The sequence below is a fragment of the Cynocephalus volans genome, chromosome 3 (genome assembly GCF_027409185.1).
Source record: "Cynocephalus volans isolate mCynVol1 chromosome 3, mCynVol1.pri, whole genome shotgun sequence".
In the NCBI taxonomy this organism is placed as follows: Eukaryota; Metazoa; Chordata; class Mammalia; order Dermoptera; family Cynocephalidae; genus Cynocephalus; species Cynocephalus volans.
In genome coordinates, this window is record NC_084462.1 from 168,480,703 (window position 1) to 168,506,151 (window position 25,449).

Consider the following 25,449-nt stretch of genomic DNA (forward strand, 5'->3'; position numbering starts at 1 on the left):
GTGATGAGGGAGGGAAAGATTTAAAGTAATAGAAGTAGATTAAAAATACCATGTATTTTTCCTTCCAGAACCCTCTAGTCTAAAGTCTTCTGATAACAACATCTTTGATAGTAATGTGCCTTCAAACAAGAGTGGGTTTAGTCGGGGAGATGAGAGAAGGCATGAAGCTACTATACCACCCCTTGCCATTTCTAGCACTAGACCTGAAAAAAGAGATTCCAGAGCTTCTACAAATTTACAGGAGCAGAAAACCACTGTCAGGTAAGAGTGCTGTGTAGACCTCCTGTGGGCAGATGGGGATGTGTATGTTAAATTTACATTAGTTTTTATATCTTTCAGTTGATGTTTTTAGCAATTTTTGGAAACAGTAAAGTGATCCTGAGCAATATTTTGAATAGAAGCATGGATTAAGACCTAAATGATTATCTTTTATCTCAATTGTAGTAAAGCAAGGTTTAAAGAAAATGCAATTTCAAAATAGTTTTGAATGGAATACATCAAGACAGTTTCCATACTTTGTCATTCAGTTTTGGGGGGGTGGAGAGGAACTGGCTGGTAGGGGATCTGAATCCTTGACCTTGGTACTACAAGGCTGATGATTCAGATTTTTAAAGTAAACATTCTTTCAAGATTTGGAGATACTTGCTCCAATTTCATCGTGGCACATTCTGTTTTTTTTTTTTTTTTTTTTAAATAGACAGACTTATGATGATGGAGCTGCAACCCGACTAATGTCAACAGTGAAACCTCTGCGGGAGCCAGCACCCTCTGAAGATGTGATTGATATTAAGCCAGAACCAGATGATCTCATTGATGAAGACCTCAATTTTGTGCAGGAGAATCCCTTATCTCAGAAAAAACCTACAGTGACACTTACGTATGGTTCTTCTCGCCCTTCTATTGAAATTTATCGACCACCTGCAAGTCGAAATTTAGATAGTGGTGCTAATTTGAACAGGTTGCAATTTCAACAGCAGCAAAACAGCATTCATGCTGCCAAGCAACTTGATATGCAAAACAGCCGGGTATATGAAACGGAACATTTGTCTGAACCAGAAGTGCTTAACAGCTTAGAAGAGACTTACAGTCCCTTCTTCAGACACAACTCGGAAAAAATGAGTATTGAGGTTTGTATATACTTTAAAATCAGGCTTGTTGGGCTGAAAATTAACAGTTTGTGATACTAAGTAGTATGTGAAGTAACTAAACACATATTGCAAGTTTATTTAAAACTGATTTCTCTGTTACTCAATGTATTACACTAGTTAGATTTTTCTCTCCATGGTTGGTTTCTAGAGATGGATATTTTGCGTCACATCTGTATATCTTCTTGAGATTTCTGATTCTTGAGATAGCTTTAACCCAACCTTTTAATTTTGGGGGGGGCGAGGTTAGGTCAGTTTTGGATCATTCATGATAATTATTACTTAGCAACCAAGTAACTCCATTTCTTTAATTTCCTCAACAGTGCTTATACGTAGCTGTTTGCAAAATGTATGTGAAGCTCTAGTTTTTGTTTTAGTTAGAGGCTTTTAGAGATGATATTTATATTTATATGAGAAATTAGAAAATACCCTGTGAATTCTTAATGATGATTGGCTTTTTCTTAAAATGAAAAGGTATTTTGTGGTAGAACTTTGTTATTTTCTGAGAATAGGTAACTATAAGTTTATCTGATTGCAGGAAGAAAACTTTCGGAAGAGAAAGTTGCCTGTGGTAAGTTCAGTTGTTAAAGTAAGAAAATTCAATCATGATGGAGAAGAGGAAGAGGAAGATGATGATTATGGCTCCCGGATGGGAAGTGTCTCCAGCAGTGTGTCAGTGCCAGCAAAGCCTGAAAGGAGGTAACTTGCACATGGCTGTAGATTAATTTTTAGCTGCCCGATGGCATCTTCTGGGCTTCTTGAAGAGCGTAATTATGAAATGAAAAATTTAATGTAATAAAATGTAAGACTTTTCCATTGGTTTTTGAGAAAAACTTAATGAAAGATAAATTGCTAAACATTGGAGAGGATTGCAGAGAGTATTAAAAACTAATATGATGGGAGAGAAAAGTAACATCAATCCAGATTCATTACTTTTAAAAAAATGTTTCAATTTAGTTGACATTTCCTAAAAACTACAGCTAGTTTGTTTAAAAGCTGGAGAAGGCTGTAGTAAAGGCATAATGAATGGCTGGCATGTAGAAAACTGAAATTCAAAATTTAATAAAAGTATCTTTCTTAACTCTTTTAGACCTTCTCTTCCACCTTCTAAACAAGCTAACAAGAATCTAATTTTGAAGGCTATATCTGAAGCTCAAGAATCTGTAACAAAAACGACTAACTATTCCACAGGTAATTTAAATATATTATGTTTACATTAGGTAAGAGATTTTTATAACTCTTGAGTTAGCTGAAATGATTGCTTCCTAATATGTGGTAAAGTAAAGGTGCCTGCCAGATATCAAGACCAAGTTGAGGTGTCCTCTATAGAAGAATGCTTTGAAAAGGAGATTTGACCAGTTTGAGAAACTCCCAGATGTCAGTAGATTTTAGTTTGCTGAGCACCATGTAATGCCTTTTACTCCCTCTTTTTAATGTCTGAAAAATATAATCAAAATTTTAAAGGGAGTTTTTATAAAAGTGGGACTTTCATACTAATAGCATTAGATTCAACAGTAGATATGAATCATATATAAAAGGGAGGAAAGGGCTGAGCCCATGGCGCACTCGGGAGAGTGCGGCGCTGGGAGCGCGGCAACGCTCCCACCGCGGCAACGCTCCCACCGCGGCAACGCTCCCACCACGGTTTGGATCCTATATAGGAATGGCCGGTGCACTCACTGGCTGAGTGCCGGGCATGAAAAAGACAAAAAAAAAAAAAAAAAAAAAAAGCTGGGGGAGGAAAATTGGATAATAATAATAAATGGCTGAAGTTAAAGAAATTTGTTTAAAACTAATATATAAGCAGGTTGGTCTCCTTCCCTTCAGTGGAATGCATTAATAGAATATAAGGCAGAAAATTGACTTATCAGTGGTGTTCCTGCCCCAATCCTAGTGAAGTACTAAAATCATTTTATGTGAGAATCTAAAGATATTACAGGTTTTAAAACAAAAAGATGAGTCGGTTATAAGCTGATCTTAGGGAAAGCTCATTCTAAAATGCAAGCCAAATGATAGGTGTTATTTTGTGTTCTTAAATTCTGTATTCTATGCCTCACCTGCTGTAGCCAGTGTGTAAAACTTGGTGTTAACAAGCTGATGGTAATTACCCACTCTAAAAATGTTTTTAAATTTTGGGGGCTGATTTGATGAATCCTCTTACAGTATTGCTCTGCTTGTTCATTCTCTCTTGCATGTCTTTTTGTGGCCCCTTTCTAAAGTGAAATAAACTGTTAGCAGTCAGTTTTTGATTGCAATACTCATCTGTCCCTTTGCTTCTCCTCATCCCTAATTTAACCTTGAGCATAAAATTAAACAGATTTTAGTGTATAGAATAAGGATTATCAGGTAATGGCCAACACTTGCCCTAATAATTTATCTATTTACGTTCTCTTTTCTGGTCTGTCAGCAATATTAATTGTTTAGAATGGTGAGATTAGAGAATTTCTGTGACCTTGAAATATCCTGCTTCAGTAATAGTTGGATTGTTATAACACCAAGGTCAAGGGCTTGGATCCCCTTACCAGCCAGCTGCCAAAATAATAATAATAATAATAGTAGTAGTAATAGTTGGAGATTCCCCTAGATTAAAGAGGTAGCATTGAAATCTCTTTCTTTACCTGGGTTACCTAAATTATAATTTGAAGTTGATATAAGATCATGAAACAGAGCCTAAACTGCATTTGGTTAAAAGTGAATATGTATGTGCTGTATTGTATTCATGGCACATGGCTTGAAATGTGTAGACATTGTTCACATACCTGTGGATAACTGGTCAGGTATCTGTCTCAGGAATGTTGTGAGAAAAAATGAATGGTATCTGGACTATTCTGAACTCTCATGTTCTAAAACCAAGGAGGCATTTATGTTAAATATGACATGTTCACTGTTGAGTTTTAATGTGTTACTGCATTTGCATTTCCATCTTTTTTGCTTTTGTGTAAAAGTCCCACAGAAACAGACACTTCCAGTTGCTCCCAGAACTCGAACTTCTCAAGAAGAATTGCTGGCAGAGGTGGTCCAGGGGCAAAGCAGGGCACCCAGAATAAATTCCCCCACGAAAGAAGAGGAAACAAAAGGAGATAATATAGAAAAAAAACAAGGTAATTATTTAATAGATATTCCACTCTCTATTATACTTTTTTCTCATGAGATATTTAATATTTGTAATGGGTTTTTATGAAATGATATACTATGAAAGAAGTGATGATTAGGCCCAAAAATACAATGAGAAGGTTCTGTGAGAAAGGTTTATACTTAGACTTTTCAGAAATTTTCCATTCTCAAAAATGGAAATAGTACAGTGAACTCTCATGAACCCAGTCACCCAGGCTTAATAATTACCATAATTTTGCTGGTCTTTAGAAAGCTCCTTCTTAAAGATATATATTTTTTTATATTCTTCTTTTCCCTTTTTTTGTTGATTGTATCCCTTGTTCTCTCAAACTTGAAATCGTAGTTATCTTTATTTATTTATTTATTTATTTTTTATAAAAGATGACTGGTAAGGGGATCTTAACCCTTGACTTGGTGTTGTCAGCACCATGCTCACCCATTGAGCTAACCAGCCATCTCTATATGGGATCCGAGCCCACGGCCTTGGTGTTATCAGCACCACACTCTCCCGAGTGAGCCATGGGCTGACCCATCTTTAAATCTCACTTTTCTTAGCATCCTGTCTCTGTGATTGACAATATCTATCCCAGTGGTCCTGCTTTATTCCCTTATTCCTAACATACTGAAATTAGTTTCCAGCTAATCTTTCTACTTCCTTCTTCTCATCTCCCCTCTTTTACTCCCTAACTCTAGCACAGCCTATTATCTAACTTTCAAAGTGTAACTCTCATCATGTGACTCCTTTGTGAGAGCATCTCCCCTTTGTCCTTATTGCCCAGGACTAATGCCATTCGTTTGGACTTGAGGCAAGTCCATTATCTGGCCCTTGGGCCTGCCCAGCCCTTATCCTGTACTTTGAAAACTTCTGTTCCTTCTTTACCCATCAAGAAAGACTCTGGTTTCTTCTGTTTTTCTACTAGGATTTGAATTTTAAAAATCCCACCAAAAAATCTGTATGCTCATGTTATTTCTAACTTACGCTGTTCTCTAACCTTGTAATACATTTTTTTCATTCCTTCTAAATTGTGTTCTTTAATTGTTTCAGGTTTCATGAAGTCTTATGATTTCAAAAGTGTTGGTTTCATTAAGCCTCATGATCCTACTTTCTATTTTTTCCTTTATTTTCTTTCTTTTCTAAATAAAAATTTTTGACTGTATTGTGCAATTTGCCATGTCAGCATTATATGCTATTTCTAAATGTTGGACCTGAGAACAAAAAGTCCCCCAAGTAGCCAATAGGTACTAACTAGGAAGTGTGAATGAGCCAATTTGAGAAGAGTAGCTACAAACTAGGAGGGATTTTGTTCACTGTAGTAGTGGGTGAGGCTAAAGATCTAAAGGGGCTGCAGTTGTCTACTCCCTATGAACTCTCCAAACTGTTGTGCCAGGGTTCCCTTCAAAGAAGGACTACGCAAGAACAAACCTCTTGGAGTAAAGTTAAATGGATCAGGGAGACTAGAGATAAAGGGAATATCAGATAAAAATGGGGGAGGAAAACAGAGCTGGAAAGTCTACCATGTTTTTTTTTTTTTTTTTTTTTTTGTCTTTTTCGTGACCGGCACTCAGCCAGTGAGCGCACTGGCCAGTCCCATATAGGATCCGAACCCGGGGCGGGAGCGTCGCCACGCTCCCAGCGCCGCACTCTCCCTCTCCCAAGTGCGCCACGGGCTCGGCCCTCTACCATGTTTTTTAACATCACAAAACTAACAGAATAGGGTTCTCTGAAGTTAGAAAAGCTATCTGAACCAAACCTCCTTCTAAAATCAACAATAGGAAAGTACCATGGACGAGTCCTACACCAAGTTAAAAGATAAAAGGAAAGAAATAAAGGACAAAATAGCATTGTTTCAGGGAGAGCACCCTGGAAAGATATACTAAAAAGTGGGAAAAGATACATCATTTCAAGTGAGCTAGAAGACATTAAGAAAATGATTTATGATGTGAAAAAATATAAAACAAAAAACTTTTTTTTTTTTTTTTTTTTTTTTGTCGTTTTTTCGTGACCGGCACTCAGCCAGTGAGTGCACCGGTCAGTCCTATATAGGATCCGAACCCGCGGCGGGAGCGTCGCCGCGCTCCCAGCGCAGCACTCTACCAAGTGCGCCACGGGCTCGGCCCTAAAAACAAAAAACTTTTGAAATGAGGTGACAAGAATTAGAAATAAAAAACTTATTTAGAAATGAAGACTAAACTAGAATTCAAGAATCAGTATGTCTTAAGGAAAAAAAATCAGTGTGTCTTAAAACATCTTCAGAGAAATTGAAGATAAAAGGGGAGGACATTTTAAAAATCCAAAAGGATTCAAGAGAAAGTGGCAGATGTTGAATGTAGACAACAGAGATAAAGTGTATTTGAGTCTCTGAAGAAAAATACTAGTACAAGGGAACAGCAAACATCTTTCAAGAAAACTTCTCTGAAATAAAAAATAAATATAAAACTAATTCCTGGAAGATTATACTATTAAGCTGAGAATATCTACCCAGAAATGTAAACACTAAGATGCATTCTACAATTAATAGAATTTTGAAAAGAAGGAAAAAAAATCACTTTGGCATGTAGGGAAAAAGGATTCACAATTTAGAAGAAAAAAGTAGATTATTGCCAGACTTTTTAACAGCATCACTTTATGCCAGAAGAAAATGGACTAGTATATTTAAGATACTCAGGGAAAGAAAGTGTGAACCAAGAATTTTGTGTTCAGCAAGTGGCCTTCAGAAAAGGGCACCAAGTGTTATCTCTATGCAGGGATTCAGAGACAATTATTCCCATGAAATTTTCTTAATTGAAATGGAGTATGGGCTTCAGACAAGTAAAAACCTTGTCCTGAATTTGTATTGGAAATTTTTATGAACTCACGTTGTATAAGGGTACTTCAAAAAGTTCGTGGAAAATAGAATTGAAAAGTAATACTAATCTTTCCATGAACTTTTTGAAGTACTCTTACATTTTATCTGTAAATAAATACATTTTTCTCTAGTCTATCTGCTAGAAAAGCATAGAAACAATGACCAACCCGTAGCACTGAGCATCCCAACTGTCTAGATTGTCATCTCAGAATACTTGCTATTTAAAGAAATCAGGCTTCTTAAGAAATGTCTAACTCCAGGTCTGGGGCAGAAAATATTACGATGATCCTAGAATGTCTGGAACATCCCAGATAGTAAAGAAGCTATCATAGAGTAATGTCAAAAGAGCCAACTTTAAGAGGTTCCCATTCACCAAAGACATAACAATTTGAGCTTCGATAAGGGTAAGAATTGCGGTGCACTAAAGCCCATCAAACACGTTTAAATCCATGACTTCATAATGATATTTTCAAAAAGTTAAACCCTAAATAATTACCTTCTGGAGGATAACAGATGATAATACGTTATCTTGAAAATGGGGTATATAAAATAATTGAGCATTTATGCTGCCTTTTCTATAAGAATGGTACCACTCAGTAAGCAAATAGTACAGTGATCCGCACCTGTTTTTTTGTGAATAAAGGTTTATTGGAACCAAACTGTGCCCATTCATTTATGTATTGTCCGTGGCTGCTTTTGTATTACAATCTGAGTTGAATAGTTGGAACAAAACATGTAGTTTGCTTGCACAGCCTCAGTAGAAATTGTTTGCTAACCCTGAGGTAGTAGATGAGGGCAGCGGCTTGTAAAATTACCTCAGCTAATATGTGAGTGTGGTAGAATGAGTGTTTGTTTTTTTTTTTTTTTAAAGAGTAAAAACCAGTTGTTTTGTGCTCCCTGATGAAAGAATAATATACTACCTTAGTCTTGCTGAAGGATCTGAACCTAAGTCATCAAGCCTTCCATCCAGCTTGCAAGAAGTACAGAGGTCAGAGGAATTGTTAGTTGAGCTGCACCATGAGTGTGCTGCACCATGGAGTGTGCAACAGGCAAAATACCGTCTCTGGAACACTGTATAGGTCAAAACAGCCCAAGAATTCAAGATTAAAAGACTTAAAAGACAAATTTAGAAAGGGCAAGGTTAAACTGTAGTGTATAGGGATCTACACTGTGTAAAACCACAACGAACCTCTAGGCATTACTATAAAAGGCATAAGTGGTTACTTTTGGAGAGGCCTGATTAAGATGGGGCACATGGAGAGGCTTCTGGGGTGGCTGGTCAAGTTCTATTGAGCTGGGTGATAGTTAAAAGGGTGTATTTTGCCTTTTAAAAATGCATTAAGCTGTCTCTCTGTTTTGTGTAGTTTTCCATGTCATTGTTGCGTTTTAAAAGGAAAAGGTTATTACATGGCTGAGAGAGAACTGTAAATAAAAAGGTTCAGTTGAAATGATATCAAATACCTCTGCTGATGAGGACAGTTACTAGATTCATTTGTTCACAAGTATAAAGTGATGCTGCAAGCAGTCATTATCTGTTATGCACTTACTGTTTTATTGTTATATTTTGTGAGAGGATTTTTAAATCAAAATATGCACATGTGTTAGTATGAGTTGTTAGTTTTCTATTCTCTCTCTGGCCTCTATTTTTACTACCATACCCACCTCACAATGCATGTACTTTTTCTCTTTTTGTTTGGGTCAGTCTGTCCCCAGAAGTTTATTTTGCCAATCTTTTAAAAAACCTAACAACAACAGTAATTCTGGCTTTATTGATCCTCTTTTGGGGTCTTTGTTTTCTGTTCCACTGATTTCTGCTCTTATTTTAATATATCCTTTCATATTTTCTCTTATTAATTTATCTTAGCCTGTCTTTTCAAAGTAAGCATTTAACCTATAAATTTCTCCTGATGTGCCACTTCTACTGCATGTCACAATTTTTAAAATATTAACATTTACTTGCACATATTGTGAGGTACAGTATATTTCAATACATGCATATATTGCACAATGATTCACTTAGGGTAGATAGCATAGTTGTATATCACAATTTTTGGTACATAATATTTTCATTCTCCAAGTGTCTTTAATTTCCATTATGATTTTTGTCTTTGACCCATTAGTTATTTGAAAATGTTTTTAATATACAGTATATGGAAATTTTGTTTTTGTCTTTTCATTTTTTATTATATACCCCTGACTTAATGACATTATGTTTAGATAATGTGATTTTTAGAATGCATATTTTTTGAAAATTAACACTTGCTTAGTGCGTAATCACTTTTGTGCATTTTGAAAGTAGACTTTAATTGTTGGATTGAGAATTTTTTATTCATTTAGTAGGTGAAGCTCTTAGTGTTAATGTTCAAGTTTTAACCTTGCTGAGTTTTTGGTCTGCTTGACTTATCAGTGACTGAGAGAGGGTGTTGAAATTGCCCATCATGATGATCATTTTTATCTTAATTTCTCTGTATTTCTGTTAGTTTTCGCTTTAATTATTTTGAGGCTGTTATATGAGAGTTATGAGAGTACTTCAAAAAGTTCATGGAAAGATTTGTATTATAATTCTATTTTTCCATGATCTTTTTGAAGTACCCTGTATACCAGGTGCATACATGTTTAAAAATGTTATATGTTCCATGCAAACTGAATCTTTTATCTTGATCTACGACCCTCTACACCAAAGGATGCTTTTATCTTAAAGTCAGTTTTGTCTGATATTAATATAGCCACTTAGTTAGTATTTGCCTCATATGTCTGTTTTCCATGCCTTTGTTTTCAGCCTTCTCTCTCCTTATGTTTTAGGTATATATCTCTCTTTCAAGGATTTTTCTGGGTTTTTTTTTTTTTTTTTTTTTTTTTTTTTTTTTTTGGCTGCTGGCCAGTACAGGGATCCAAATTTAACCTTAATGTTACCAACACTGAGCTCTGAACAAGTTCTCTTAAATATCATGAAGCTAGATTTTTGGTTTTTTAGTCTAATCTGAGTTTGCCTTTTATTGGGAGAGTTTAGACCATTCACATTTATTGGAATTATTGATGTAGTACTAGTTTATATTATCATCTTTTCTCATTTGTATCTGCCCACTTCTATTTTTTTCTCTTTTGCTTTTTTCAAGTTCATTAGTTATTGTTGTTAATCACCCTAGTTGCACATTTTTTGACTAGTTTACAATTTAAACCCTCCATTTCTGTTGTTTTAGTAGTTACCACTGAAATATTACCACACATACGTAATTTAGTATTCTAAAAGTTAGTATCTTGACCCCATTTCCAAACAGTAAAAGGACTTTAGAATACCTTTGAAGAACTTCAGTCTTTAACCTCCTGATTTACATTATGTTTCCAGTATTTCAATTTGATCTTTTTTAAATGTGTAAATTGGACACCATTATTATTATTTTACCTAGGCAATGTTTAGATTTACCTATATGTTTATGATTTTATTCATCCTCATATCTCTGAGTATAATTTGGGGCTTATCATTTTCCAGTATTTTGAAGTATTTTTCAAGTATATTCTTTGGAAGTTCTTTAGGTGTGTTGGTAAATTTCCTGAGTCTGTTTACCTTTGAGTGTTTTTATTTCTCCTTGTTCTTTGTGTGGAAGTTTTGCTGGATACCCAAATTGAAGTCAACATTTACTTGCTCTCCAGACCTTCATATATATTATTCCATTGTCTTCTGGATTCCATTGTTGTTCAGTGGACTTTTGTCATTCTAATTGTCTGTCCTTCCTTTGTAGGTGATCTGTCCTTTCTCTCTGGCTGCTTTCAAGATCTTCTCTTTGTCTTTGATGTTCTGCAGTTTCACTACGATGTATCTAGGCGTGGATTTCCTTTTAATTTTCCTGTTTGATATATGTTGTGTGAAAAAGCCATATATTTAAAATAAAATATTTTACATTATGAAATATATGCTAACCATAGAAAATTTGGAAAAACAAATTAGTGTAATGCCTGCTGATAGATTAGAAAATGATCAAATAGTACAGAGACATTTAAAATCAAAAGTAAACTTGCTTGCTTTATTCTTCAACCCACTAGTCCCATTCTCCAGAAGTCACGACTTTTAAATGCTTCTGTTATGACTTTGATTTTCTCTATGTCTGAAATAATATATTTATACTACTATTTCTTCATTCACCAACTATAAATGGAATCTGTTGATTTCTTGCTGTAATATGTCAGTATCTAACTCATTTATACCTTTCTTTGACTTCAAACTCATAGTAAAATTACTGTTTTAGTTCATTTCATTGGTTACTTTTATAATTTTAAGTAATACACCTAAATATCTATTTCCTGTCTGATTAATTATGTTTTAGTATATTTTGGCCCCCCAATTTCAGTATATTTTAACTTCCAAAATATATGGTCATTTATGTCTCCTTCAGTTATATCTCTTTCCTTGCCCCCCACCTTCTGTCATTTGTATTTTATATTATCAAATTTGGTCAAATTTACATTTCTGTTTTCCTGTGCTTTGTAGATTTTACTGTAAGAGTTGAGAAACAATAAGCAGCATTTACATTATTAAGACTATATTTAAATGTCATCCATTACAGAGCTAAGTTTACAGTTTATTTCTTGTACAATTTTTTGTTTAGGAATTCCCTAGAGTTTAAAATTTTTTTTTCCTCACTTACACAATTTTTTGTTTCCCTTAGGTTTTTATTTCTTTTTTTCCCCCTCTTGCATTGCCTACCTGTATTACAGCAGAAAAGTCTATTATTCTGTGCTGTTGAATCTGTGGGTTTTCCCTTTTTTCTTAGGTACCTCCTTCCTGGAGCCTCTCTCCTCTTGTCTAATCTGACTGCTTGCTTTCTAGGCCTGCTTCAAGGCTGTCATCTTAGGACTTTCTCCTAGGATGAAATGCTCTGCATTTCCTGCATCCCACTTTGTCTTCTCAGAGTCTTCTTCCGTTTTCTGATCACATCGTGAAGAAACTTCCTAAGAAATAGTATGAGAGTTAAATTTTCTGAGTGTTTGGGAATCTAAAGCTATCTTTGTACTTGACTGAATACTTTGGCTAGGTACAGAATTTTAAGTTGGAATTGTTTTCCTCAAAACTTTGAAGGTAAGGTTTTATTATCTTGAGGATTCCAATATTTATGCTGAGAAGCTGGTTGCGCATCTGATTCTTCTTTGTAAAGTACCTGTGTTTTTTTCATTCGAATAAAGCTGTGTTCTTCATGTCTGAAATTTCGCTGTGATATGTCTAGATGCTGGTCAGTCACTTTTGGGCTGAATATCTTGTGCACTCTTTTAATTTGAAAGTCCATGCTCTTCATGTGAGGGGAATTACTTGCGGTATTTCTGTAAAAATTTCCTCTCTTCTGTCTTCATCGTTCTCTTGTAGGAATTCTTAAATGTAGAATTAGTTAGTTGGATGATAAACTGCTGCTTTGATCTTCTGTCTATCCCATGTCTTTTCTCTCATCATTTTTGGCTTGATCTTATTCTACTCTCATATATCTCCTTGATTTTATCTTCAGTCTCTCTATTGAACTTTTTTTTATATAGGTAAGCATATTTTTTAATTTCCCCAAACTTTTTCTTATTCTCTGTTCTTCATGGTATCCTGTTAGTGGATATAATATCATCTCAAATTTGTCTGAAGATCCTAATTAGAGGTATTTTTTAAAATAGTTCTCTTGCCCCTAAATTAATGGTTTCCTTCAGGGTCAGGTTTTGCTTTTTTTTCTAGCCTTTTCATTTGCAGGATTTTTTCAACAATGTCTGCAGATTAGTGGTTCCTCGTGTAAGAAAAAGCAATACAAAATCTTACCTAGACTTTTGTGGGCTAAGCCTTGCTGCAGGCAGTTTTAGCTGTAAATGAAGCAGACAAGGAGCTGCTTTTGGTCTTGCAGTTGTGGAGGAATTTCCCTGGGGAGTGGGTTGGTTTGCTTATACGCCCACTAGTTGTCCGGATTCTCACACATAATTTGCTCAGTTTTTTTTTTTTTTTTTCTTATAGAGAAGAGTTCTCTCCTAAAAATTTTGTAATTTTGTCTTTTCATTGTCTGTTGGCCCTACCATTCACAGAGTGTGTTTTCTGCTTCCTTCTCTGCCTTTGCTCTAATCTCACAGTTGGATGGTCCTTTGTTTCATCCAAATTCAAGATGTTAAATACCATCCCAAATTTGTATCTCCAGCCTGGACCTTGCCCCTGAATTCCTAATTCCTATCCAAGTGTTTACTTTACATTTCTTCTTGGATGTATAATAAATCATTTCAAACTTATCAAAAACCCAATTACTGATTTTCTTCTCCAGTCTCTTTTTCCTGCACTTTTCTTCATTTTAGTTAATGGCAACCCCACTTTTCCAGTTGCTCAGGCCGGAAACCTACTGCCATTCTTCTTTCTTTCAAACTTAGGGCCATTCTTCCTTTGCTGTCTTTCTCCATTTTTTCCCCTCTTTCTCTCTCTCCTTTTATCTTTCTCCTTCCCTTCTACTACCTGTCAGCTTCTACCTTCAGAATATGTGCAGAATTCACCACCACCCACCACCTGGCCTCTACTCTCCCAGTCTAAGCCACCATCTGTGACTTGCTTTGATTATTGAAGTAGTGTCCTTACAGGTCTGTCAGCTTCCAAACTTGCCTTCCTTCAGTCTATCCCACACAGCAGCAGAGGGTTCCTTTTAAACTAAATGTGGTCATGCCATCCCCCTGCTCATGACCTTCCTGTGGCTCCCTGTTACACTCCCAGTCAGAGTCCAAGCTCTCTGGTCTCATCACCTTCCACCCTCTCCTTCCCTGTGCTCTGGCTCCCTCTTTTCCTTGCTGTTCCCTAGACATACTTGGCATGCTTGCTCTTTCAGGATATTTGAAGAAGAGCATGTCTGAGATGCTTTTACCCTCTCCCTGGAATGTTTTTTTCTCCATAACATCTATCACCATCTGATACATATTTTATGTTTTTGTAGTTTATGTATTTTTATCCAGACTCAGGTCTTTACATACCAACATGAAGTTTTATATATATGTTTGGGGGGAAGGGGGACACTGGCTGCTATGGGGGTTAGAACCCTTGACTTTGGTGTCATAAGACTGTTATAACTGAGCTAACCGGCCAGCTCCCAAAATATTATATTTTAACATTTTTGGGAGAGAGTTTTTGAGGTCCATCTCCTTCCCCTACCCAGCAGAATGAGACTCCTTGAGCAAGGGGTTTTGTGTGTTTGTTGCTCAGTGTTGGTACTGAGTGCTCAGAGCAGTGCCTGACACGTAGTAGGAGCTCAGTAAATATTTGTTGCCTGAACGAATGTCTCATTCCTGCTTGTCATCTCACCTGCAGTTTTCCAGAGGCTTACTCGTGGCTTTCTCTGCTGCTCTGCTGTACAGCCAGTATTTGTCCATATATTCCTTTTTCCAGAGGTTGTGGAAATCTCATCTGTTATGATTCCCTGTCCTAACTCCCACTTCTAAATCAATCTCTCTGTATTTGACCATACGATTTTTTGTATAGTAAAGTCATTTTTGAATGTGTACGTGTTTTACTTACATACACACACTATTATCGGTATGTATGTTAGAAAACCTATAAATAAAAATCCAGGGATGATAGGATAGAGATGTAAATATTTCTAATGTAAGAGAATTTTTTATATTTTCTTCCTGAACATCAATGAATAATTTAGAAACTCAATTCAGAAATCACAGCTGTGTTAAAGATTTATGCCTTTTTAAAATTTTACTTCATTTTTACGGACTCTCCAGAAGGAGAGACTATAAATGCATATACTTGATATATCACGTTGGACTGGAAGCACTTTGAAAGATTCCTAGTAAAGAGGAGCTTTTATATTCAGAGAAAATGAGGAAAATCTCCCTTCATTTTGCCTACTGTCTTCCTTGGAGGTAAGCCCTGCACTTCGAAGTTTGGTGTACATCAGTGTAGGCTTGTAGGCATTCTCCATATCTGAGAACATATACACCTTTTATGTATAAAATGGATTATATGTATATTTATATACACGCATATACATAAATGTACATATAGAATAGGAATTACACCACCTGGAGTTCTCTGCGATGTATCATGGAGAGAGGTATAACAGCATAGTGATTATGAGTGTGGACTCGGGAGCCAGACTGCCTAAGGTATTAATCCAGGGCCTGCCACCTTTCTGTGCCCCAGTTACTAATCTGTAAATAGGATAATGGTAGCACCTAAAGTTAATGTGAGGAGTAAATGTTGAAATATATAAACTTTCTCTGCTAATGGATATTTACATTGGAATTTTTGAAAGGGTCTGTTTATTTTGCATTCTAGAGTTGGGCTGAGCATCATGGGCAGTAGAGGAAACATCAGTTGGGCTCCTTTTAGGTGCTTTGTTTCTTTGACCATTTCCCTGCTTTTCTCATAGAGGTGGTTACTGTCAACTGATTTGCAGGGAGTGCTTGGCTGAGGATGTTCTGCTCTTTTGTATTTATTTATTTATTTATTTATTTTTAAATATGACCGGTAAGGGGATCTTAACCCTTGACTTCGTGTTGTCAGCACCACGCTCACCCATTGAGCTAACCGGCCATCCCTATATGGGATCTGAACCTGTGGCCTTGGTGTTATCAGCACCACACTCTCCCGACTGAGCCACGGGCCAGCCCAGGATGTTCTGCTCTTAATGTTTATTATAGTTGTCATCTGTCACCTGGTGCTCTTAAAAAATTCTTTGTGAATCCAGAGTCTTATAAATTTTGCAAGTTATTTTCTGTTGAAAATTTTTGAAGAATTGGATTAATTTACAGATACAGTAGAGAAATGAATAAAGATTCTTATATAAATTCTAGCACTTAGCTTTTTCTTTATTCTGTTATTGTGAGTTGTGAGTGACATCTATTTGATTGGGAAACCGAAGGCTATAATTCTTTATAAGAATTCTTCTTTTGAAAAGACCGTGCGAGTGGTGTCCACCAACTTGGATCTTTATATGTTGCAGAGCTTATTGTTGCTTGGAGAGTAAACAAAAGTAAAAACGACCTTTCTCAGACTTAGGCCATGGAAAGATTTTTCATGTTAATGGACTGGAAGACTTTAATATTGTTGAAATGGCAGTACTCCCCAAATTGATCTATACATTTAACTCAGAAATTGGCAGGCTGATTCTAAAATTCATATGGAAATAAATTGGAACTAGAGTAGCCATAGCTATTGAAAAGAGTAATGCTGGAAGGGTTATATTTCTTGATTTTAAAACTTACTACAAACCTTATAATAATTAAGGCTGTGGTGCTATCATAAGGATGGATATATAGACCAGTGGAACAGAATTGAGAATGCAGAAATACATTTATGAGCAACTGATTTTTGGCAAGGGTGCTAAGACAAATCAGTGGAGAAAGAAGTCTTTTCAACAAACAGAGCTGGACAACTGGTTATCCACATGAAGTTGGACCCTTACCTTATACCATACATAAAAATTAACTCACAATGGATCAAAGACCTTAATGTGAGAGCTAAAAGCATAAAACTCTTAGGAAAAAAATAGGTATAAATCTACATGACCTTGTATTAGGGAATGGTTTCTCAGATGTTACACCAAAACCACAAGCAACCAAAGAAAAAGTAGATAAATTGGACTTTATCAAATTTAAAAACTTTTGTATTTCAAAGGATACTATAAAAAAAAAAGACAATCCACAGAATGAGAAAATATTTGAGAATCACTTATCTAATAACAGTCTAGTATTAAAGCAAGACTGAGTTTTTATTTCCCATTCCTTAAATTCACACTCTATTAATGCAATTGAATTCCATTATTACCATATATATTTCTAAAGAGATCTGTGATTGTGGATCTGGTCATCTTCTCTGCCCTCTCCCTGCAAGGGAAATGCCAATATTGTCATACATTTCTATTTTCAAGGGAAAATAAGACTCAAGACAAAACAGTTCAGAAATAATCTGAAGCTTCAAAATTATGGTGTTAAATGAAAGGAGAAAATTACACTAAATTTATATTATATTCAGATGTGAAGTATTTAATATTGTTACATTGCTTAATTTATGTTACAGCTCTTTAGTGCTCCCATTACATGAAGTAAATAATAGAAAATTCTTTGTATGTCACAGGTCTATTTTCAGCCAATCAGAAGCCAGGATTATTTTGTATGTAATAATAGGGCTTATTTGGAGAGGAGCTATAAGTAGGACTTACAAGATACAGAGGGCTATATATTGGGGCTTCCTAGTAGAGAAGAGAAAATTGGTCTGGATTTTCAAATTTTCTTTTGAGTTTTGACTCTAGAAATGTACAGCCCTATCTTTTCAGTTATAGGTTTTAAAATGTTATTTACTCGTAATACTTCTTAAAGTGACAGCTTGAATAAGTGCTTTAACTTTTGATGGAATAATTTAATGGGCTGTGAAGGAAAAATTACCAGATATTAAGGGAGAGGGAGACTTTTTAAAAAATGTCTTCAGGATTTCCATCGTCATCTCTACCGATTTTTCTCTCACCGGAGCCAGTTGATTTAGATCATTCTGTAACAAGTTCCTCTTGTTCACTAAATGAGCTAGACAGTATTTCCCATGTTTTAAAGAAAATATCAACTGATATCAATGAAATTAAAGGGATGAAAGCAGCAATCTTGACAGTGGAAGCAAATCTTTTTGATCTAAATATTAGAGTGTCACAGAATGAAGCAAAAATTTCATCTTTGGAGGTTAAAATGAATGAATATTCAGCACCAACATTCGAATGCAACAGACAGTTTGAAGATCTTCAAGAGGAAGTAGATTTTGAATCACAGTCAAGTACTACTGATGTAAAAATAATTGGCTTCCTTAGAAACATTGAGAAAGGTAAACTTAGTACACAGTATCTTCTGGGTCCTCGTTCTTTGGTCTGTATCTTTCCACATACCTTGATTGTAGCTCTGATATGGAGACAGCAAGTCACAGAGACCTTGAGTTTTTCATAGACCTTCAGTGACAAATTTGGAGTCTAAATGATTTAGTAGTCTAGAATTCATCAGAATCTGATCCTCTTCAGGAGAGCTGTCTAAAAAGATGTTTTGAAAAGGTCAATGAGTGTAGAGAGATGAAGCAAAATGTGGAATGTGAGAGAAGGGTCATCTTTCATGTATCTGTGTCTGTGAGATTATTTTAAAATGTACAATTTTTTTGTTCACTGTTTATGTTAAAGAGACTTGTAATATTTGAACTTGTGATTTAGATCAGAAGAGTATTCTTCCTGTAATCTGTAACATCAGTTTCCCAAGTTGTCCACAGGAATGCAACTTGACCAAATGACATGGGTGGCAGGTCTGCTCCTCAGGATTTATTGTGGTTTTGCCATGATAATATTGGAAGGAATTCACTTGTTTTTGGACACACAACTAAAGAATAATGTAATAAAACATGTTTTAAAAGGAAATAGCTGATAAAATCCCAAATTGAGTATAGCTTTTAAAATTGAAAAACATGTTTTAATGAAACGTGGTTCTTGGCAAGAGGTTGCCCACTTGCATGTTTGCACTGAGTAAGCAAACCTGTTCTGTGAAACCATCCGTAACAAATGTACTAGAAATTAGCATGTAGGCATCTTACTAATATTTTAGTATCTGGGACCCTGTCGATTGCATCCCTTTGTATACTGTGGTGTAACACTTTTGTTCTAAATCAGCAAGTGAGTGCCTAATAGCTGCTCAGCACTGGGGAATACAGAGAAATGTGATATTTTCCCATCCCCCAAGGAGCTTACCATCAAATTGCAGATACAGAAAATCAGTTCTTTGTCACTGTTTTGTGTAGTATTTCTATTAAGAATATTATGAATGAATATTTTTAACCTAATACTAGAAATTAATATCATGAACCCGTGGCTTGAGCTGCTGGTCCACAAGGTCCCTCCCTCCAGCTTTTCCACCCTCTTACTATTACTTCCCCCATAGGCTTTACTTCCAATCTAAGAAAACTGGCTTCCTCATTGAGGGAGACCTGGAGTGTGTCCTGCATTGCCATTTTTGGTTTAACCCTGAGTACAGATTTTTGTCTTACCAGGACATGCCTTTTGTGTATTAAATTGCATTGTTAAAGCTTTAACTTATTTTTAAGACTTTTACTTAAGAACCCAGAAAAATTAATTTCTGGGAAACACACATGCTGATACTGTTTGTGTTTTAAGTTGAGTGAAGTTTAAAATTTATATTCCAGGAACTCAACAGAGGCAATTATTATCCCGGCTGCAAATTGACCCAGTAATGGGAGAAACTCTGGAGATCAGTCAAGGTTAGTAATACTTAAATTTTCATTGTAATCTAGCAGTTTTCAGTTGCCACTTCCATTCTTTACACCTCATTAAATGTTTTTTGGATCTCTTAGATCCTGCCCTAAGATGCTATATTTATATCTTTGAAAACATTTTAGGGCCAGGAGATAAGATCTACATTTTCTTCATGTTATATGGTGTTTTTATTTTTTGCCTCATTCAATAACTTTCTTCCTGTCATGCCATTCCATCGGGGTCTATGGCACCTGTTGGCTGCTGACTCTTCTGCTGTCAGGGGCGACGTGAGTCTCTAACTTACTCTCCCTTTCTACCCAGTTTTTGCCATTGTCCTGAGCTGCTTTAGTATCCTTTGTTTTGCCTGTCCAATTTTATCCTTACTTTTACTTCACTTTAGAATCTTATTGATGGGGCCACACCTAGAATTTGTCATTATAGACCCACTATCATTTGTTTACCTGTCTCTCCCACCCTCAGCATGGACACGCATACCGCAGGCTACTTCAGGACTGGGGCCAGAGCCTTATTTACCTCTGTGTCTTCAGTGCCCAGCCCTTGCCAGATCCATGTTTGGTGCCTAGGAAATGACTACAGAATAAATGCAGGAACCATTGGATGCCTGAAATCTTTTTTCCTACCTTCTGTTTCTGCTAAGTCTGCCCTTTGTTGGAAGCTCTGGTCCCTTGGCCTCTCCCTGTTAGCTCCCTCCAGAATTCTCTTCCTCCTTAGTCAGGACTCAACAGTTAGTGCCCCTTTCCTGGCTTTCTATCAGAAAGATGCGCTTTTCCTCTCTGAGGGTTAGTTCCGCCCAGGTGCCAGCTCCTACCCAGGAGTGATCACTGTCACGTTGCCACACTCCTTTAGTTCTAGTCTCTGCGCCGCCTCTGGATTTTCCCTTCTGTTTATAAAAGTGTTGAGATAGTCTGCATTCTTGATTTTGCCCATTCATCTCCCAACATTCCACCTTGCTTTCTAGAACATAAGAGTATTTTCTTTCGAAGAGTTTGGCAGTCAGTGTTTGTGTATGTCATATCCACTTCATCAGCTCTTCTGCATTCCTGTTTTTGTTTCCTTTAGTTTTTCTTTTTATCCATAGTGCACATGCAGTTTGACTCATCATGTGATCCCGTGAGGCTTATGACAGACTGTAGTCCTTAACTTTTCTCATATTTTTTATTTCTGAGAGCCCTTTCATTTCTGCATGTTCCTTTTATTTTTTTTTAACATACTGATTTTGTTTCATGTATGTAATACTTTTTCTTACTTCTCTGAGGATAATAAAGATTGTTTTGACACTCCCCCCCGCCCCACACACTTCTTGGTCTTGTTTTCTCCAAGTTGTTTGTTTTGACTGTCTTTCATGCCAGAGGTTTTCCTCAGGTGTCTGGGATCCTTGGTTATCTTATGTTGAAGAGTGGAGCACTAAAGCTGAGTGCCATTCTGGTTTTATGAGTTGGAGCATGGAGGGCTTTTGACCTCATATTTGAATGTGGATTCTGTGGTGGAGAGTGATTTGTCTTGCCTTTCTGGTTTGGGGACACCCTGGTGTCAGTGCCTTTAGGCCTTACTCTTATGTGGTCAGCTTCTCCAAAGAAAGGTTTTTCAAGTAATAGCTTGGTTGCCAGAGTTCTGGGAGGGAAGTGGGGAAGGAAGGCTGGAGGAAGCACCTCAGCATTAATTATTACGTAACGTTTGCTTAGCAACCCCCTCCCATTTTCAGTACGGTACTTCTTTCAACATGGCTGGCATGCCTTGGTGCACAGATCCTCTGTTTTTACCTTCTCAAGAGTCTAAAGCTTCCTTTGCATTCTCCAAAAGAGAATGTGTGAAATGGGTGAAGGTTATCAGGATATCTAACAGCCTTGGTAACATATTTTAATAGCGTACATTAGGTGGTTTTGTTTAGCACCTTTCCAGCAGACCATGATGCTTCATCCATAGGCCTCTCCAACAGGTACCAACAGGAAAGCACATCTACTTCCAAGTGTCTTCAGTATAGAGGTAGTGGGATAGGTGTGGTAAGGATCAAAACAGAGACAACAGATGCATGGAATTAGAGTTGAGGAAGAACTCCTGCTTTTTTTTTTTTTTTTTCTTCCCTCCTTTTCTGCCCAGAGTTAACTGCTTCTAAAATGGACATGCTAATATTTCTTTTTTTTGCCCTGTCTTTTCCCCCATCCCCCATCCCTTCCTAAGGTCCTATTTGCTGCGAGTCCCTCAGCCTTTGGAGAATCTAGTGATCTAAATTGGATTGCTTCATTATTGGCTTAGAATTCAGCTTTCGTAGATGTGTTAAGTTAGTTCCTACTCATTTGTTTTCCATGTTGAAAATGTGGCTGTTTTCTCTTTTGATAATTATTTTCTTTGTAGGTTTATTTATTTATTTATTTGAAAACCCTTTATTGACATTTTTGGGGGTTTAAGGAGGTAACAAAAGGTAAATGCATGGCTTCAGCCTGCAATCTCTGCCCAGAAGATGTCACTCACTCTCCCATCTGTCTGGCTTTCACATGACCCGGGCTGCTTAAGCTTGCAGAGGTGACCAGCAGAATGGAGAGCTGTTTTCAGGGCACTCCTTCCTAAACTCTGTAGCATGTGACACTTGCATTCCCATGTTTTCTGTAATATTTGATCCTTTGGCTTCCAGACCACATTCTCTCTCTGATCGTCTCATTTCTTTTCATTTTCCTTCATTAGCTTCTCTCCTCTTCTCTTAAAATATTAACTTTACTTTATGTCCTGCCCTCAGCATTATTTTTATCCCCTGTATTCTCCCAAGATGAGAACTAGTAGAACTACCTGGTCTCAGAAAGTGCAGGTTTGTGAGAAGGAGTGCAGCAGCCCTTGCACCAAATTCTGGGCGGGACAGCCGTGAGACCTCAGTGAACCATTTAGGAACTTTGAGTTGCAAGTTGGCCATCTGTTACATGGCAGGAAAATTCTACTTAAGCTTTGCGTGAGTATTCATTGACAGATGGCAGCACTGAATACATGCAGTTCAGCACTCTTAATTCACTCAGTTTCGACTCTGCTTCTCTCATTTCTCTACTCCTCCTGAGGGTCAATTCTGAATTTTCATCTTCCTCCTAAACACATGAGACTTCAAACTAAATTCACATCTGCTCATTCCCCTTTCTTGTGTTTCCCATCTCAGTTTTCTCTTCCTCCTGTCTCGCTCCTTCTCTGCTTCCCTTTGCCGTCCCGTCCCCGTAATGCCCTTGCTGCGGGGTGGGGCAGGCCTGCCTCCCTCCTGGGGTGGTGTTGAGAATTGCAGCTGCTGTGAGGTGCTGCTGCTGATGGGAGTGTGGAGGGTGTCTTCTCTGTTCCTCTCACTTGTGTGAGAATAGGAGAGAGGGTTGAGAATCTTTTCATTCCGAGTCTCACCATCTCTCCTGGGCAACAGCCTCATAATTGAGATCTAGGACTCCAGTCCTTCCTAATACTGTTTTCCAAAAATCGATTTGATCACGTCACTTCCATACTTAGGAACCTCTCCTGATTTCTTATTCTAGACCAGAATCCACACAAGATCCATTATTACATGTTGTAGCCTGTCCTGCCACTCCCCTGCTTAGCCCTTCGCACACATAACAATCCTCACCTTTTCTTCAGTGCCTTGTGCCTCATGAAAGCCCCTTTCTGCGTGCCTTTTCCTCTGCCTGAAGTGCTCCATTGACTCTCGGACACAAACACACATGCGCCGCCCCCCCTGCCCCCCGAGTTTATTCTTGCTCATTCCTTTAATGTCCACCTCAGATGTTCATTCTTGGCTAGCTTTTCCTTGATTTCCTCATTTCCCCAGCTGCAGTAGGTTGCTTTGTATTCTCCCAACACGCCTCGTTCCTCTTTTGGATCACCTTTTGCCTTTTGGGTCATACACTGTTCTGGAATTGTGTATGTGTCTATTTTTCTTTTTTTTCCCCCTTTACGTATCTGGCACAGTACTCTTAATTGTTCAGTAGTTTGTCCAGGGAATGAACATGAATGAATATCCTTGAATTTTGATCCTTGTTATTTACTTCTTGGCTTTAGAAGAAGTGCATTCACTTTAATCAGTTGGTCACATGTTGATGGGCCAGCCACATCCATTCTGGGCTATAGGTCTTGGCATGTTTTATAAAGTAGTCACACTTAAGAATTATATTGTAGATGGTGTGAGTTGTGGCTGTTTGCATTGAAGGTTAGTATTTCCCTTGCTATATTTTTTGAAACGCTATTCATCTTTAAATTCCCTTTCAAAGTAGTCCTCTATTCTGCAACCAGCTAGAAATTCTGCCACTTGGATTCTTTTCGTAAGGATATGTTCTTTTCTGTAAGTGGTACTGTGTAAAATGAACAAAACATATTTTAGAAAATTAGTTCAACCATTTGTGTATTGTAATTCTAAGGAGGATTAGGACTCGTAAATTCTGTTTTTAGAAAAGACTGTTGTCCTTTAAGTGTATAATGTCAATATCCTATTAGATGCCTCACGTGAGAACCTTTCTCTACTGTAGGCAGAAAGTGTTAATTAGAATTATTTGTAATGTGCCATGTGTGGAAAGAACTACTTGAGTTCTTTGAAAAGATGTTTGGAGTAAAATTACAGCCCTATTCCTGAGTAGAACCAGTTGTAATTTTTCCTTTGAAAATTATTATGAATATATAAAAGATTGACATTCTTCTCACATGTGTGATGTTGAGAATACAAGGTATATTCAAAAGTAAACATTTGTGGCCAATTTTTTTGGCTCAGATTACTATGACATGGAATCCATGGTCCATGCAGACACAAGATCATTTATTCTGAAGAAGCCAAAGCTGTCTGAGGAAATAGTAGTGGCACCAAACCAAGAGTCGGGGATGAAGACTGCAGATAACCTTCGGGTACTTTCAGGACACCTTATGCAGACACGGTAGATGGTTTCTTTTTCTTGTGTAGCTGATTTTATGATTAGATAGTACAGTTTAACCGTTAGTACCCGGCTTCCCTTCTCCCCACCCCAGCCCCCAGTGTAGAGTACTTTTATTGATTCAGTAGCTAAGCCATGAATAGCTAGCCAAATTTGGTTTTCAGAAATTTCAGTTCATCTTTCTTGTTCAGAAATCTGTTAACCAACAAATGAAAACTCGGTGTATGATTTAACTTCATTAATAAGATTCTTTTCTTTATGCACATCCAGAAAATGAAAATTTAAAAGCCAGGTGACCAAAACCAGGAAATCTCTCTAGAGTTAGCAGATAGGGTTTGTGTGTTCTATAAAGGAACAAAGACACAGTTGGTCAAATTAGTGTAAAACTGCTGGCCATTGTATGCCGAGCACAGATGCTCGAATTTTTTGGTTTATTTCCATGTTGACCTTGTGAGGATCAAATGGACAATGGGGTCAGGGTTGAGGGGAAGATGGTTCTTAGTTAGTACAGGCTGGAGGGTCGCTGGTGATACCGCTGCAGTGACTGGCCGTGGCCATCGTGTGTTAGCAGGAACTCACTGATGCTGCACCTGAAAGTCCTACCAAGTCCTTTTTTTTTTTAAAACTCAACCAAACACAAAGCAGGGGAGTGATAGTTCTGCTGAAGAGCACTTTAGGAGGGTCAGCATTTTGTGTTTATTTCCCTAATTCTATGGTATTTTTTATCTGTCTGGCAGAGATCTTGTACAACCAGATAAACCTGCAAGTCCCAAGTTTATAGTGACGCTGGATGGTGTCCCCAGCCCCCCAGGATACATGTCAGATCAAGAGGAGGACATGTGCTTTGAAGGAATGAAACCCGTAAACCAAACTGCAGCCTCAAACAAGGGACTCAAAGGTCTCCTCCACCCACAACATTTGCAGTTGATGAGCAGGCAGCTTGATGACCCAAATGGTAGCTTTTCCAACGGTGTGTTGAGAGCTCAGATTTCCTTTCTCAGAGTGCTGTCACTGTGAAGGGAATCTTTGACTTATTTCTCTCCCTGGAATGAATATTGGTTGGAGGACTTGCTTTTATTTACATTCAATAATGGCCTTTTATTTACTTTCAGACAAAACAACCAGTTAAATTTCAGACTGTTTCTTCTGTGTATGTGTCATAGGTAGGCTCTTATTCCAGTGCTAAAATGGAATTCATCCCTGTAATCTACAAATACCT

General features: G+C 37.2%; 1 protein-coding gene across 6 annotated transcripts in view; it reads left to right on the top strand.

Annotated features, from left to right (window-relative positions):
- Window positions 1–25,449, top strand: part of ZC3H14 (zinc finger CCCH-type containing 14) — a 40,897-nt gene that overhangs the window by 8,630 nt on the left and 6,818 nt on the right. For 2 of the 6 annotated variants that reach the window (XM_063088452.1, XM_063088453.1), the window contains exons 5-12: window positions 69–261; window positions 698–1,127; window positions 1,684–1,844; window positions 2,236–2,336; window positions 4,091–4,246; window positions 19,266–19,340; window positions 24,074–24,233; window positions 24,968–25,200. In XM_063088452.1, coding sequence (XP_062944522.1) covers window positions 69–261; window positions 698–1,127; window positions 1,684–1,844; window positions 2,236–2,336; window positions 4,091–4,246; window positions 19,266–19,340; window positions 24,074–24,233; window positions 24,968–25,200 — 1,509 coding nt within the window. The remainder of the gene's footprint in view (window positions 1–68; window positions 262–697; window positions 1,128–1,683; window positions 1,845–2,235; window positions 2,337–4,090; window positions 4,247–19,265; window positions 19,341–24,073; window positions 24,234–24,967; window positions 25,201–25,449) is intronic. The other 4 variants (XM_063088454.1, XM_063088455.1, XM_063088456.1 and 1 more) reach the window with 2 other exon arrangements.